At 42.6% G+C, this 16,008-nt stretch overlaps 2 protein-coding genes across 2 annotated transcripts; both read left to right on the forward strand.

Annotated features, from left to right (window-relative positions):
• LOC141020404 (NLR family CARD domain-containing protein 3-like) lies at positions 1-8,013 on the forward strand. Its single transcript, XM_073495461.1, has 6 exons — positions 1-198; positions 353-581; positions 753-2,547; positions 2,644-2,817; positions 3,361-3,534; positions 7,792-8,013. The coding sequence occupies exons 1-6, from the start codon at positions 196-198 to the stop codon at positions 7,925-7,927; spliced, it is 2,511 nt and encodes an 836-aa protein (XP_073351562.1). The 5' UTR covers positions 1-195; the 3' UTR covers positions 7,928-8,013.
• On the forward strand, positions 7,952-9,018 carry LOC141020480 (neoverrucotoxin subunit alpha-like; the record flags this gene model as incomplete). The annotated part of the gene is made up of 1 exon (XM_073495568.1): positions 7,952-9,018. A coding segment is annotated over one exon (624 nt), but the record flags the coding sequence as incomplete, so codon positions are not given.
• Between the last annotated feature and the right edge of the window lie 6,990 nt (positions 9,019-16,008).

A 16,008-nucleotide genomic window follows, 5' to 3' on the forward strand; every position in this document is an offset into this window, starting at 1 on the left:
CAGGGGAAACTATCTGATTCAATGATGTCATCAACACTTTAACTCAAAGGACCTTCAGCTTGTGTTTGTCTCTGAGTGGACAGACATAATGTGGCTGATTCTTCATGATTCCTCCACAGAGTCGACCAGGAGAGCTCAGAGGTTCCCAGAGGTCAGTCTGCCCAGCAGCATCAAACACACCTGGACTCCATATTTATGGTCTGTACATGAACAACAACTACTTTTACATCCAGTCTGTTCACAATAATCTCCATGCTGCACTTTACAGACCAGTGGTGAATCTGTCCAACATGGATCTGATGTTTGGCTCCATGATGTTAAATGTTCTCATTCACATAATATTCTGTTCCAGCTGCTGGAGGAGAACATTGTCACTTTTGTGAAGAACGAGCTGAAGAAGATCCAGAAGGTTCTGACTTCAGATTACCCAGAATGCCTTGAGAGTCAGAGGGAGGATGAGGAGGTGTTGGATGGTGAGGATGAAGAGCAGAGGAGGAGCAGCAGAGAGGCATTTCTGAAGATCACACTTCACTTCCTGAGGAGAATGAAGCAGGAGGAGCTGGCTGACTGTCTGCAGAGCAGTAAGAGGATTTCTCTAAAGATGTAACATGATGGATCAATGAGACGTTTACTGAAGTCTGATGATGATGATGATGGGAAATCTGTTTATATATGCAATCTTTAGGAGAAGGAACTTGTCTTATTGTCTTTATAAATAACTTAATGATCTTGTTTGTTGTGTGTTTATTTAGAAAGTCATTCTGCAGTTTGTCAGCGTAAACTTAAATCTAACCTTCAGAAGAAGTTCCAGTGTGTGTTTGAGGGGATCGCTAAAGCAGGAAACCCAACCCTTCTGAATCAGATCTACACAGAGCTCTACATCACAGAGGGAGGGACTGCAGAGGTCAATGATGAACATGAGGTCAGACAGATTGAAGCAGCATCCAGGAAACCAGGCAGACCAGAAACAACAGTCAGACAAGAAGACATCTTTAAAGCCTCACCTGGAAGAGATGAACCAATCAGAAGAGTGATGACAAAGGGAGTGGCTGGCATCGGGAAAACGGTCTTAACACAGAAGTTCACTCTGGACTGGGCTGAAGACAAAGCCAACCAGGACATACAGTTCACATTTCCATTCACTTTCAGAGAGCTGAATGTGCTGAAAGAGAAAAAGTTCAGCTTGGTGGAGATTGTTCATCACTTCTTCACTGAAACCAAAGAAATCTGCAGCTTTGAAGAGTTCCAGGTTGTGTTCATCTTTGACGGTCTGGATGAGTGTCGACTTCCTCTGGACTTCCACAACACTGAGATCCTGACTGATGCCACAAAATCCACCTCAGTGGATGTGCTGCTGACAAACCTCATCAGGGGAAACCTGCTTCCCTCTGCTCGCCTCTGGATAACCACACGACCTGCAGCAGCCAATCAGATCCCTCCTGGGTGTGTTGACATGGTGACAGAGGTCAGAGGGTTCACTGACCCCCAGAAGGAGGAGTACTTCAAGAAGAGGTTCAGAGATGAGGAGCAGGCCAGCAGAATCATCTCCCACATCAAGACATCACGAAGCCTCCACATCATGTGCCACATCCCAGTCTTCTGCTGGATCACTGCTACAGTTCTGGAGGATGTGTTGAAGACCAGAGAGCGAGGAGAGCTGCCCAAGACCCTGACTGAGATGTACATCCACTTCCTGGTGGTTCAGTCCAAAGTGAAGAAGGTCAAGTATGATGGAGGAGCTGAGACAGATCCACACTGGACTCCAGAGAGCAGGGAGATGATTGAGTCTCTGGGAAAACTGGCTTTTGAGCAGCTGCAGAGCGGCAACCTGATCTTCTATGAATCAGACCTGACAGAGTGTGGCATCGATATCAGAGCAGCCTCAGTGTACTCAGGAGTGTTCACACAGATCTTTAAAGAGGAGAGTGGACTGTACCAGGACATGGTGTTCTGCTTCGTCCATCTGAGTGTTCAGGAGTTTCTGGCTGCTCTTCATGGCCATCTGACGTTCATCAACTCTGGTGTCAATCTGCTGGCAAAAGAAGAGCAACCAGCATCCTGGTTGTCTAAAGTGGTCAGAGGCAAATCAACACGTTTCTACCAGAGTGCTGTGGACGAGGCATTACAGAGTCCAAATGGACACCTGGATTTGTTCCTCCGCTTCCTCCTGGGTCTTTCACTGCAGACCAATCAGACTCTCCTCGGAGGTCTGCAGACACAGACAGGAATTAGCTCACAGACCAATCAGAAAACAGTCGGCTACATCAAGAAGAAGATCAGTGAGAATCTGTCTCCAGAGAGAAGCATCAATCTGTTCCACTGTCTGAATGAACTGAATGATGGTTCTCTAGTGGAGGAGATCCAACAGTCCCTGAGATCAGGAAGTCTCTCCACAGATAAAGTGTCTCCTGCTCAGTGGTCAGCTCTGGGCTTCATCTTACTGTCATCAGAAGAAGATCTGGACGTGTTTGACCTGAAGAAATACTCTGCTTCAGAGGAGGCTCTTCTGAGGCTGCTGCCAGTGGTTAAAGCCTCCAAGAAAGTTCTGTAAGTGTGGAGAAGTTTCTTCAGAATGCAGTAAATGTGCTGTTATTGACCCAAATAGAAATAATTGTCTTGTTCTGATCATTATTCTTTATCCAGACTGAGTGGCTGTGACCTCTCAGAGAGAAGCTGTGAAGCTCTGTCCTCAGTTCTCAGCTCCCAGTCCTCTAGTCTGAGAGAGCTGGACCTGAGTAACAACAACCTGCAGGATTCAGGAGTGAAGCTACTTTCTGCTGAACTGAAGAGTTCACACTGTGTCCTTGAAACTCTCAGGTCAGGATTCATTATTTTATTTCATTATTTCATGTAACTTTACAATTGGAGCAGGTCTTGATCATACTCAGCCAGACAGGGCCCGCTATATATATGGAAGAGGAAAAGAGGAAAAGTCAGAGGATCACCCAAGCATTTCATCCTGATCGAAGCATGAATGCATTTTATATAAAATGTGGGTCTATCAGTCTATTCTTCACTTTGGTCCCGACTTACGTATCTCAACAACCATTCGATGGGTTGTCATGAGGTTTGGTTCAGACATTCATGCTCCCCTCGGGATGAACTGTAATTACTTTGGTGATCCTCCATCATCAGGTCATCATTTTAATCTGTACAATATGTTAGTTCATGACCAAATATTTGCAAAACTAATGGCATTTCCATCATCTTCAGTTATACTCTGTGTTCAGTGCTGATTAGTAAATTAGTGAAAACTAAGATGATGAATATAATAAACGTTAAACCCTTAAACACAGATGTGCACTGAATCATCAGGACCCTCAGCTGATCTGTGATGTGTGTTGTTTTGTGTGTCTGCAGGCTGTCAGGCTGTCTGATCACAGAGGAAGGCTGTACTTCGCTGGCCTCAGCTCTGGACTCCAACCCCTCCCATCTGAGAGAGCTGGACCTGAGCTACAATCATCCAGGAGACTCAGGAGTGAAGCTGCTGTCTGCTCGATTGGAGGATCCAGGCTGCAGACTGGACACTCTCAGGTATGAAGAGTCCTGCTGCAGCCACAGACAGTCAGTGTGAGACTCTGTATCTCGACTGTAGATGGTTCAGTTTTGGGAGGTCTGCTTCGTTTACTCCACCTCCAGTTGTTCAGTTTAGTTCAGTTCAGTTCAGGAGAAAAGGCAGCACGGCACGAAGCCAAGAGTTACAAGTGAAGAGAGGAAGATGAGAAGAAGAGATGAAGATCAGCGACCAGGAGAGTCTTGGCACAAACACTAAAGTTACACCTCTTTTTTCAGACTAGTTTAGTGCCTGTTCAAAACGTGCCTGTTTGATTTGTTGGCCTCTGGTTTTGCTGCTTGATGAACCGTCATCCAAACTACTTCACACTCCACACTGATTGCAGAGGGTTATCAAAACATTAACATTAAATCTAATTTCCACCACGTCACCGCTGTGTTATGATATTAATAATAACAATAGACCCTCTGTGTCAGATGTCTGATCAGAAAATACTGAACCTCAAATTCAAAAGATTTCTGTGACACATAAATGAATTTAATCACTGAATGTCATAGAAACTATTTCCCTGAACTGGAGAATCAGTGTTTCTGCCAAAGTGCTTGACTTTGAACTTAAAATGGTTCTGACATGGATCTTTATCAACACTGCAGACCTGCCAATATGTACGCATTTTTCGTACTCGGCATGCATTTTGACCCTTAAGTACGAATTGCTGCTCTCCAGGTACACATTTTGTTGCATCTCGCAGTTTGCCGGTTTCAGTTTCTATGCAAGTTCAATCTATGAAGTTGATTCTGCCGCTGAGCCACAACAATCTGCATATAAGTGGAGTGAAAAGCTTTTGGCCAATCAGAGCGCTACATTTTAACACCCTCGCCCACCTGACCCTCCAAATGCTTCGCGCGTTCAATTCAATTCAGTGCCTCAAGCTAACGATCCCTCTTTGCCCGCTTGCTGTCACTGCATCCCTATAGTTCTCAGCCAATGCAAGCAGCATTGAAAAGGTAAAATTAAGACGGTGTTGTTAACCACTCGCCAAAGTTACCGTTCATCGGTGTTGTCTGTTTGTTGCAAATAGTAGGTTAACCGTAACATTTCCCTGAATCCATTACTGCTACAGACAAAACTGTATTGAACTGCCTCAAAAAAAGGTTCGTTATATTGTATATTATGTATTCTGGTGTTAGGTATCTCACTGGTGGGTGGGCAACGGTGGAGCGCACATTGGCGGTGGGGCACTGGAGTCCATCCACACAGCTTTTATTTTGTAGCCTGCTGTAGTCTGATTATTGGAAGGACTTTCAGAATAAAAGGGGGATTTAAATGATGAAAAGTAGCCGTGTGCAGTGATACAGATCATCGAGGATGACGAACACTGAGATGCATCGAGAATCGTCAACAGCTGAAAATCGAATCGTGAGGCCGGTGAAGATTCACACCTCTAAAATGTTTGTTACATGAAGAATGCAAAAGTAAAATACAGTTTGTTTTCTAAAGTGCACATAGCACTCCTTCATCCTCCACCATTGATAGTGGCCTCATGTGTGTTAGCAGCATGCTGAGGATAGCATCAGTCAGAGCAGCTGCTGGCTGTGGTGTCATGGGGCATCCTTCCTCACAACGTAGTCGCCATGTTGACTTGTTTCTTTGTGAAGTGAGAGACACAATATTATATAATATCAGTATGCAGAGGAGCACAATTCACATGAAGCTCAGTGAACTCAGTAACTGCCTTGTTGTTTGAGGTAATATGTGCTGATGTAAAGGGCAAATACAGATCAGGCCTGTACAATAAAACACAACAACAACAGAGCAGCACTTCCTCACAACATGTGAAAAGTATCAACACATTAGAGAAACACATGTTCAACATGTAATAGATTACAAAGGGTTTGTTGAGCCAGTAGATGAAGAAACATGAACAGTCCTACTAGGGGAGAACCCAAAGAGCTGTGATCCAGCAGCAGTCTATGTTCTGCTGCCACAAACTGAGGGACAGTGAGTGACAGTCAGCTGAGAGTTGTTCATGTTATATGTGACGACACTTATTATTTAGTGTTGTGCTGTTATTGTCAGCTTTGGTTATAGTTCTGTCTCTGTTGTGTTTTGATCTACTGTACTCGTCTTTACACCAGAATGTTCTTCTTCTTTATCTTCTCAATGTTTGTGCGCTTGCTTTGGCCACATGTTTGTGTTACATGGTGCCAATAAAGACATTTTTGAATTTAGGAAATGAAATAAAACAATAACTGGACATTGTGAATGCAGCCTGAGCCATGCACTGAGAATAAAAAGGACATGTAATATATATTTGAACAGAACAGATATGCTCAAGTTTCTATTGTGCAGAAATAAAGACTTGACTTCAGACGATCTCTTACTATGACATGAAATATTGTAAAAACTCCTCTTATGTCCTCCAGTGTCTCTGAGCGTACTTCAGCTAATTACCCAGCAGGGGGCGACACTGATCCATCACAAACCTGAGAGCACAGGTGGAAGGTGTTTCTGTCTTAAACGCTGCTTTTTAAATTGAAAGCTGTGATGTAGCCGGGCCCTAATCTTGTGTTTGCAGGAACAACAGGTTTACTAATGGATGAAGTTCATCAGCTCCAAAAGTTCATCCTGTCCAAACTTTTGTCAGTCAGCCTGTCCAACAAACAAACACTGCTGCTCATTAAAACACTGAACAGTCAGTGGCTAAAGGGACAGACACTACGGATCAGTGTAGACAGGTTCTGGGTTTGAAAGGTTTCCTAAGTTACCGTGCCGAGTCTCCTTCACCCGTAGTGGCTCCGACGTGCTTTCTCTTCAGCTGCTCAGTGATGTGGTGCTACCGGGCCATGTGAGAGCAGCTCTGCACATCTTGTAGCTGTTTTCTTTGAACACTTTAATATAAAGTGCTGCCACTTTTGATGACTTGGCTCGTACACTTTTCTCTTCTGTAACGTTTGTAGTTCCCGTTGCCTCCGTGGCCTCCGCTATATTGCAAACGCTAACGGAGCCCATTCAGAAAGGAGACGGCGCGACTCCGAGTAGCTTCCTGTTTCATCACCTGAGCTACGCCAGGCGCCATTGGCTGGCTTACTGCTCCCCACCGCAGGAGACCAGAACTGCTGCACTGAATGTGTTTTCCTGACGTATCTTCGGCTCGACCGTCTTTGACTATGAAGTGAAACAGCTCGCTCCGTGCCACAGCGCCTGCATCGTAACGTCAACCGACTAATCCACCGTGAAACTGGTCGGCAGCTGTTTTTATAATGGATTTAATGGGTCAGTTGTCACGGCCCTAAAAACTTCTAACATTGAATTCAAAGTCAACACTGCACTTCTGTGAGTCCTCAGCAACAAACCTGCCAAGTATAAAGTAGACTGGATGAACGGTTCTGGAGACATGTGGACCACAGACAGACAGACAGAAAGACAGATTCCTGGCTTCATAGTCAGATGTTCCTCTGTCACATCTGGACACATCATGTTTACCACAGCAGATTTCAGACTAAGAGACATTTTCTGTCATTTGTTGTGCTTTTAATGGCATCAAACATGACATGAAGTTCTCCTCACAGTAACTATTACTGCTGTAACATCCATCAGATATCAATCCAGCACCAAACTATAGTAACATGAACATGAACACATGAAATGATGCTGTTTCTACCACAAACAGCTTCAGTGACACTTGTGAGCTTCTGGAGGGAAACAGTCTGGGAGTCTCTGTCTCTTGGTTTTGTGGCAGAGGTCGGGAACCAACGTCCAACGTTTTCTGATGATTTATTACGTATAAACTGTATTTGTTTCTTTGCACAGTGAAACAAAGCAGCAGAAACACAGCGAGAACAAAAAGCAGACTGTGCAGGTGAGATTCAGAAAAGCCCTGGAAGCTTCAAACAGGAATCTGACCTCAAAAGTTCTGACATCCAAATCCAAAAGTCCTGTAATATACAAACATAAGCACAAGCTGACATTGGATCAGACAGCAAGCGTCAGGTAGCCCACAGGAAACAGCAGCAACATCCAGTAACATAAAGATGAAGTCATAAATCCAAACAGAGGTTTGTGTGTGTCCTCACATGTTGTCGTCCTCTTTCACACACACCAACATCCTGTGGCTCACTCTCAGTGTGTGAGGAGAGTGGCAGAGGTGAAGAGGTTCAGGGAAACAGGGAGAAGCAGCCTGATGGACATGTTGTGTTTCTGTGTATGAGTCATGTCATGTCCATGTTTGCATGCTGAAAGAGGATGTGCTGCTCTGACCCCCCTCCTCCTTTCAGGGTGGAGCCTGCTGGAGTCCGATGGTTGACACCAGGTCTGAGGAAGTGTGAGTGTGTTTTTACTTTGATTCAGCTTCACACTGTGACATCACTCAGTCACATCTGTGATGTCATCACCACACTGATGATACATTAATAACTGCAGCTGTGTTGTGTCTTTTTCTCTCCATCAGATTCCTGTGAGCTCACAGTCGACACAAACACAGTCGGCAGAAAGATCAAACTGTCTGACAACAACAGGAAGATGACACGTGTGGACGATGATCAGTCGTATCCTGATCATCCAGAGAGGTTTGAGTGGCCTCAGCTGCTGTGTAGAACTGGTCTGACTGGTCGCTGTTACTGGGAGGTCGAGTGGAGAGGAGATGTTTCTATTTCAGTGAGTTACAGAAGAATCAGCAGGAGAGGAAACAGAGAAGACTGTTGGTTTGGACAGAATGATCAGTCCTGGAGTCTGTGGTGTGTTGATGGTCGTTACTCTGTCAGACACAATGACAGACGAACAGTCATCTCCTCCTCCTCCTCCTCCTCCTCCTCCTCCTCCTCCTCCTCTGGTAGAGTAGCAGTGTATGTGGACTGGCCTGCTGGCACTCTGTCCTTCTACAGAGTCTCCTCTGACTCACTGATCCACCTCCACACCTTCAGCACCACATTCACTGAACCTCTTTATCCTGGATTTGGGCTCTTGTGGTCCAGTTCTGGTTCCTCCTCAGTGTGTCTGTGTGGTGTTGAGTCTGCAGAGTCTCCTCCTGTCACAGAAACATTGTCAGTGCTGAACAGTTGAGTCTGTACAGGATCACAGTCACATCAATCTTTCAGCTTCTTGTAATAAATTCATCAGTGAACTTTGTACAAAATGATTCAAACTGATTGAAAAGATTCTTCATTTACATTTTAAACTTCTTCCATTAAATTGTGGAAATTGCGTTGACTTGTACTTTCTGTCATGTTGTTTTGAATTCTGGCTCTTGTTCCAATAAAATCCAGAAATATCAGTGAAATGTCAGAAACAGGAAACATCGACTCGTCTGTAGCTTTAATTGTAAAGAGTCATTGTGAACAAAGTTGTAAATGGACAGTAAAATATGATCAAATGTACTCGACACTCCACCTGAAACACTCTGACTTGTTTCATCTGTTTCTAATGATGAAACAAAAAGTTTGATCATGTTGGTTCACACATGTAATTATGTCCGTGGTGACGTCATAAACTGCAAAACATCTGTTCATTTCTGTGTGATTATTATATGAGAAGAAAACACATTTTAATGACAATCATTGTGTTTCTCTCAGTGTTTTGTGGCTGTTGAAGTCCGGCTGTATTTTTTTTTAAATTATTTTTTTTGGCCTTGTCATGGCTTTATTGATAGAACAGCTGAAGATAGACAGGAATCAGGATGAGAGAGAGAGGGGGAGTGACATGCAGCAAAGAGCCCCAGGCCGGGACTCGAACCCAGAGCTGCTGCAGCGAGGGCAAAGCCTCTGTACATGGGACGCCTGCTCTACCAACTGAGCTAAACAGCGCCCCTGTCTGGCTGTATTTTGAGGATGTTTGTTGGATTTGAATCTCGTCCGTGAAACTAAGAACTAACTGTGAGAAAAGTCTTTCTCTGTCTGACCTGGTGGCTCCACTTGTTACAGACCAGTTTTAAAGTACAACAGCAGGCGACGGAATGGAAAGCCGGAGACCAAATAGTCCACACGGAACCAACGAGCTCAGTGAGCTGAAGAAGTTTTGTGAAGTTCTGAGGTCGTGGGTTCGAGCCTGGAGTCAGAACCAGTAAGAAAGGAAGGACAAGTATCTGATGACGTCGCTTGCACTGTTAAAGTTCTGAGTTCAAATCCTCGAGGTCATTTACCTTTATTTTGTCCTCAAAAGAAGTGAAATGCTCAAAGAATGTGATTTAATTTAAGACTGATTCATTAGCTCAGGATGCTGAAGTGACGCTGTGAAGTCTGGAGGTTGTGGGTTCAATCCCTGGGTAGTTCAGGTGATTTTTAAACCTGATGTCCACAAAATTAAAAAAGGGACAAACTTATTCAGGCCCACATCTTTTTGTTAAAGCAACACTAGGTAGTTTGGACTCATTACTACCCCCAGCTGTTGAGAAGCGCAATTATCTGTTACCAGTGTTGTAAATACTGTCGCTGTATGAGCATCCCTGGGGAAAATGAATACATGTGAATTTGTTGACGGAGCCAGCGAATCACGAAGCACGAAATCACGAATGTTTTCGGGAGTTACTAAATACAATCGCAAGTTGACATTGTGTTTGGTGTAATAACTACAACTAATTCGGTATGACAACATTAAGTAGCATGCTAACGTTACCGATAACAACAATAGCCTATCGTTACCTCCCGACCACACTGTTCAACAATTACGTTGATTATCTGCATGAACTAGGAATGAAGGAATCTGCAACTTTTCAAGACAAGACGTTCATAGTGTTTTAGTAAGTTAGTCATCGTTTACAGTCACTACATGAAAACGTGCAAACTATCGAAACGGACAGCTTTAGATTATCTCCCGGCTTTATTACGGTTATGAACTGTGGAAAAATAGTGCCCCAATGAACACCACATAACAACAAATCAACTCAAAGTAAAAGTCGGTAAGATAATAAATATGTATGTATGTAATATATGACTTACAAACCCAGTAGCATCAAGGCTAAGTCGCCATCAGTCTTGAAACCCATTTCTTCTTTCAGCTTGCGCCACCGAGTGTCAGCTAGTCCAATATTTATCCATGTCTGGGCTCTGTTCTCTCACTTTCTGTTTTTCTTTTCTTCGCCTCCTCAGACAATACCTTCTTGGCTTTTTTAGCTGGCTCGGCTATGGCGTTGGTTTACAAAAAATCCAAGTAGCTGCTGGCTACCGATGAATAAACGTGTGACGTTTGCCGTAAAGCAGGTTGCACTACGCGCCTTTACGTCAGATAGGTTCCTACCCGCTCTTGGAAGTTACACAATGCGGTTTCTGCTGGCGCAACCCCCCTCAGGCTGCAGAGACGTCACCATTCATCCTATTAACCGTTTTTCTACCACTTAACTGAGTTTAGAAACATTATTTTAAGGTTGAAAAACTACCTAGTGTTGCTTTAAGGATAAACAGTGGTAGAATTACCCACAATCCTTTGCTGCAGTAAATAAAGAGCTGCTACAAAGTTAAAGTAGCCAGTACAACAGCACAACTTCAGCAAACCTGTTTCTTCAATACGTATGAATGTATTTATTTTGGATTGGATCAGCACACACATGAGATCAGATCAAATGAGATGATTGAAACATAACGGATGTGTCAGGAGAGGTGAAGAACCACAGACATCCATGACACAAACACACTCAAACTATTCATATAACATCATTTGGGAAAATGCAACAAACCACAAATAACAACAAAAACACACAATAAACAGAAAAACTAATGAATCAATAGACAATCCAATAAAAACATTACAGTAATATATTAATGTGTGTAAATATGAATCATCACTGACGTCCATTTGTTTGAGACGGTTCGTTGCATTATTAGTTGAAGCCCTGGTGCTGAGGTCTGTATGTGTAATAATAATAATAAAAATAAACTTTGTTCATACAGCAGTTTTCACAGTTAAAAAGGGCTTTACGAGGTTGAAACGGGATTAAAACATGTCAGAGTTGAGGCCAATAACAGCAGACGTGTATAAATAATACAATAAATAAAGAGCAATATGGAGGATAATCAAACAGACGAGACATGTTGAAATGAAGCAGCCTGGTGGCAGCATTAATAAAAGACTTCCTGCTGATTTAAAAGATGTCAGTGATTGTGCCGCCTCAGAACAACACTGAACATTTCCCTCATTTGACTCCAGGACGACAAACAGTGAAACATGTGCAGTGAAATGTGACAGACTGAGATATATACAGACTGAACAGTGTGATATGAGCTCACTGGATACACAACAGCTGTGCTTTGTTTTCACCAGCAGAGGGCGTCAACGTCCTCCAACTCCAGCAGAATAATGCTGAATAAAGAGCAGAGAAAACTCAGAAAGTACTGAGAAATACTTCAAGCTGAGGCTTCACACAAATATATGATTTTTACTGTACTACACTTTATTTATACAGCAGCTTTAAACACAGTTTACAAAGTGCTCTGACAATCAAGCAAAATCAAGAACATTACAGAATAAACACTGAACAGTCAAAGCAAACACAGTCAGTGTGAGTCATTACAAGTAAAAGGAACATTACATCACAGAAATTAAGAGCAGATTAAAAGATTCAGAGCAGTGTTGGGACCCACAGACGAAGTCTTTCATTGTGGATTTCAAAATGGACTCTGTCTTCACACCGGTGATCTAATGAAAGTTTAATCTTATTATTTATCATTAGTATCATAATTAATAATTATCCCTGATAATCATTAATTATTATTGATGGACACATTTAACCCCAAACTCCCTGATAATGTTGCTTGACGCACTACATATGGTGCCCCGTGTGAGGCAGTGTACTGTTGGCAGTCATTCATAACTGTGCAATATTAATTTCAGCATAATTTGGACAGTGCTGAAATTTGAGTTTCACATCTTGAACTCTGTAGCCAAAAGTCTTTACATTCAACCCCACTAGTCTATTACAGGAGTAGACATTGATGTGTACTTACAAACAGTTGTATTGTGGTGAGAATTGATTTATCAATCAAATTTATAACCAAATTTGATTAACCAAAATCTTTGAGGTTATTAACTGCCACTTTGAGACATTTGCTACTGCTGCTATCGATTCAGGTTGAAAGTGCTCTGTAGAAATTGTAAGAATTTCAGTTCAGCATTTGGTTTAGCCAAATACAGACGGAGAGAGGACGCTGCATCAGAGCCAAAGGACTGAATCTTTAAATCAATTAATTTTATCAGCAATCAGACACAAAAATCACAGAAACAGAATCTGAAAAATGATAATTATTTCATCTTATTCATCTGATTGTGTTAATTTGTAGTCAAAGTACCAACACTCATCCTCACAATACCGTCTCAACATTGATATTGAGGTATTGGGTCAAAAATATCATCTTAACAGCTGTGCTGTGTTTTCACCAGCAGAGGGCTTCAACGTCCTCCAACTCCAGCAGAATAAAGCTGAATAAAGAGCAGAGAAAACTCAGAAAGTACTGAGAAATACTTCAAGCTGAGGCTTCACACAAATGTATGAGTTTTACTGTAACACACTTTATTTATACAGCAGCTTTAAACACAGTTTACAAAGTGCTCTGACAATCAAGCAAAAGCAGGAAAGTGAGGACGACGATATGACAGAATAAAGAGTGAAGAGTGGAGACGAACACGAGGAAGCCTCGTCTGAGGTCCAAACAAGAAGCAGAACAGAACATGTCAGAACACAAACAGGAAGTTGAGTCTGTGACAGAAACGTGACGACACGACGAGGACAAGATGACGGGAGAAAGTCACGACCACTTAAGTTACTTGATTCAATAGAGGAAAGAATTATATTTGGGCTCAGCAAATCCCCAAACTCTCTCCTGTTAATTGGTGGAGGCTGTAATATTGCTCTGGATAATGCTGTTGACAGGTGGCCTCCCTCCCCCCTCAGCACAAACCTTACAACACTTATGGGAAAATGTAACATTGTGGATGTACGGAGAGAAAAATCCCCTGATGAAAGATCCTTCACTTGGAGCAACAGATCAGGATCCAGCCAGTCTCGCATTGATTTCTGTCTGCTGTCCAATAACATTGATAAAGAAAAAAGTACAGTACACATCGTTGCCGCGCCCTCACTGACCATAGAGCGATTCATATAAGCATCCAATTTAATGCATCTAATACAATCCGTAGATCTTGCTACTGGAAATGAAACAATTCCCTGGTAAAGCACGAAAAGGTTCAGACTGAAATTATTCATTTAATTACTCGTTTTTACAACAAGGCTGAAAGGGAAAAATCCTACAACACTGACTGGGAACTACTGAAGTTTGAGTTGGGAAAATTCTTAAGTCAGTAAACAGGAACATTTATTGCCGAAGCTAAAAGAGCAGAAGACGAGAAAGTAAAATTCCTTCTTTTTATCAGAGACCCCCGATGAAGTTTCAGAGGAGGATGAGCTGCTTCTATTAGACCTCCAAAACAAATGAGACGAGTTGTATCGACAACAAGCAGAGGAGCCTTGAAGGTCCAGGAAGAGATGGCTGGAGGAGGGGGAGCAAAGTTCTGCCGACTTTCTCGTCTCCAAAAATACCGATCCAAAACCAATTCCATCCATAATTTAAATATTAATGGGGTCGTTACTGAAGACGAGAAATCAATTTATACAGCTCAACATATAATGAGGAAGTTACCACTCGGTTTCTAAACTGAGTAAATAACGTGAGGAAGGTCGATCTGGCAGATAAAGATTAGTGTGACACCCTCTTACAATGGCAGAGGTGACTGATTCGATCGCTCTGCTCAGAAACAATAAATCTCCCGGCACTGACGGTTTAACTGCAGAGTTTTATAAGGCGCTCTCAGATCAGTTAGCCCCGTTTTTACTACAGGTTTTTACGGAGAGTTTAGACGACGATGCCCTTCCTCCTCGTCTCACTCAAGGTCTGCTCACATTGATTCCCAAACCTAGAAAAGACGTGCTTTTTATTGATAACTGGAGACATTTGTCTGCTAAATAATGATTATAAAATGATGGCGTTAATATTTGCCAGGAGAATTAAAGAAACTCTTGACACAGTTATGGATGAGACACAGTCAGGCTTTATGAGGAACAGGCACATCTCTAATAATATTAGACTAGTATGAGATATTGTTGACTACTCTGACCTGATATCTGAAGATGGCTTCATCCTCTTCTTAGATTTCTATAAGGCCTTTGATGCAACACAACACCAATTTATTTTTCTCTCCTCAGAAAATGTTTTTCTGCAAAGCAATTAAAACGTTATATGTTAATGGCAATAGCTCTGTTAAACTGAAACATGGGACTTCCCCTGGATTTAATCTGAAGCGGGGCCTTCGTCAGGGACGCCCCATTTCACCTCATCTGTTTCTACTTTGTACACAAACTCTCACATGTCATGTTGTAAACAGTGGTATACAAGGAATCTCTGCTGCGGGAAGGGAGATCATCAGTCAGCTCGCTGACGACACCACAGTCTTTCTAAAACATGCCGTCAGATACCTGTCGCCATTCATGTGATGAAGCAGTTTTCAGAGGCCTCTGGTCTGTGTCTGAATATAAATAAATGTGAACTGTCCCTTTAAAAGATTGAAATATACAAACTATTTGCAACATTACGATCGAGGAAGAAGTTACATACTCGGGTATTCTTATTGCTAAAGATGGGAAGGCGAGATGTCCTTTAAACTTCTCTCCAATCGTTAAAAACACTCAGAACAACTTGAATGAGTGGCTGCAAAGGGACTTGTCTCTAAAAGGCAGAGTGCTCCTGACCAAGGCTGAGGGGAAATCTGGGCTCACATACGCAGCTCTCTCTTTACAGCTGGACAGTCACATCTGGAAAGATGCTGATAGGATGCTTTTTCACTTCATCTGGAAAAATCGTACACGTTATATCAAAAAAAGTGTTGTTATGAATAATTATGAATCCGTGGGCTCAACTTTTTGGACTTTAACACACTAAACAATACTTTTAAGATCCATTGGGCTGAGCACTTTGTAAAAAACCTGCTGTCTCAATGTGGAGTTTTATTCCCCACTGTATATTCTCTGGCTTTGGTGGTCTGAGCTTTATTTTGAACCGTAATTACAATGTGGACAAACTCCCTGTGAAACTGTCCACTTCCCATAAGCAGGTCCTTTCAGCGCGGTCTCTCATTTATAAGCACAGTTTCCCACCTCACAGGCGTCTAATCTGGAATAACAGATGTTCTATATAAAACAAGTCGCTCTTTGTTGAGAGTCGGGTTCAGGATCAGATTGTGCTGGTGGGCCAGCGATTTAACGGAGAGGGGCAACTTTCCTCTCATAGAGAGTTTCCATCAACATGTAATATTCCAGTTGCCACGAGAATTTGCAGTTGTTTTACTTTAGAAATACTGGCAGACCTCCACCCACTTGTGTTTCCCTCCCGCTGTGGCTCAGTCACCTGCTGGAAAAGTCTGTTTTTCTAAACTTCCTGGAAATAATAACATTCGTGTTTCAGAAAGAAGTTGTATCTTTTCCGAATGCTGCGCGTTATTGGGACCGACCTGTAAAC

This window comes from Pagrus major, chromosome 24 (assembly GCF_040436345.1).
Source record: "Pagrus major chromosome 24, Pma_NU_1.0".
NCBI lineage: Eukaryota > Metazoa > Chordata > Actinopteri > Spariformes > Sparidae > Pagrus > Pagrus major.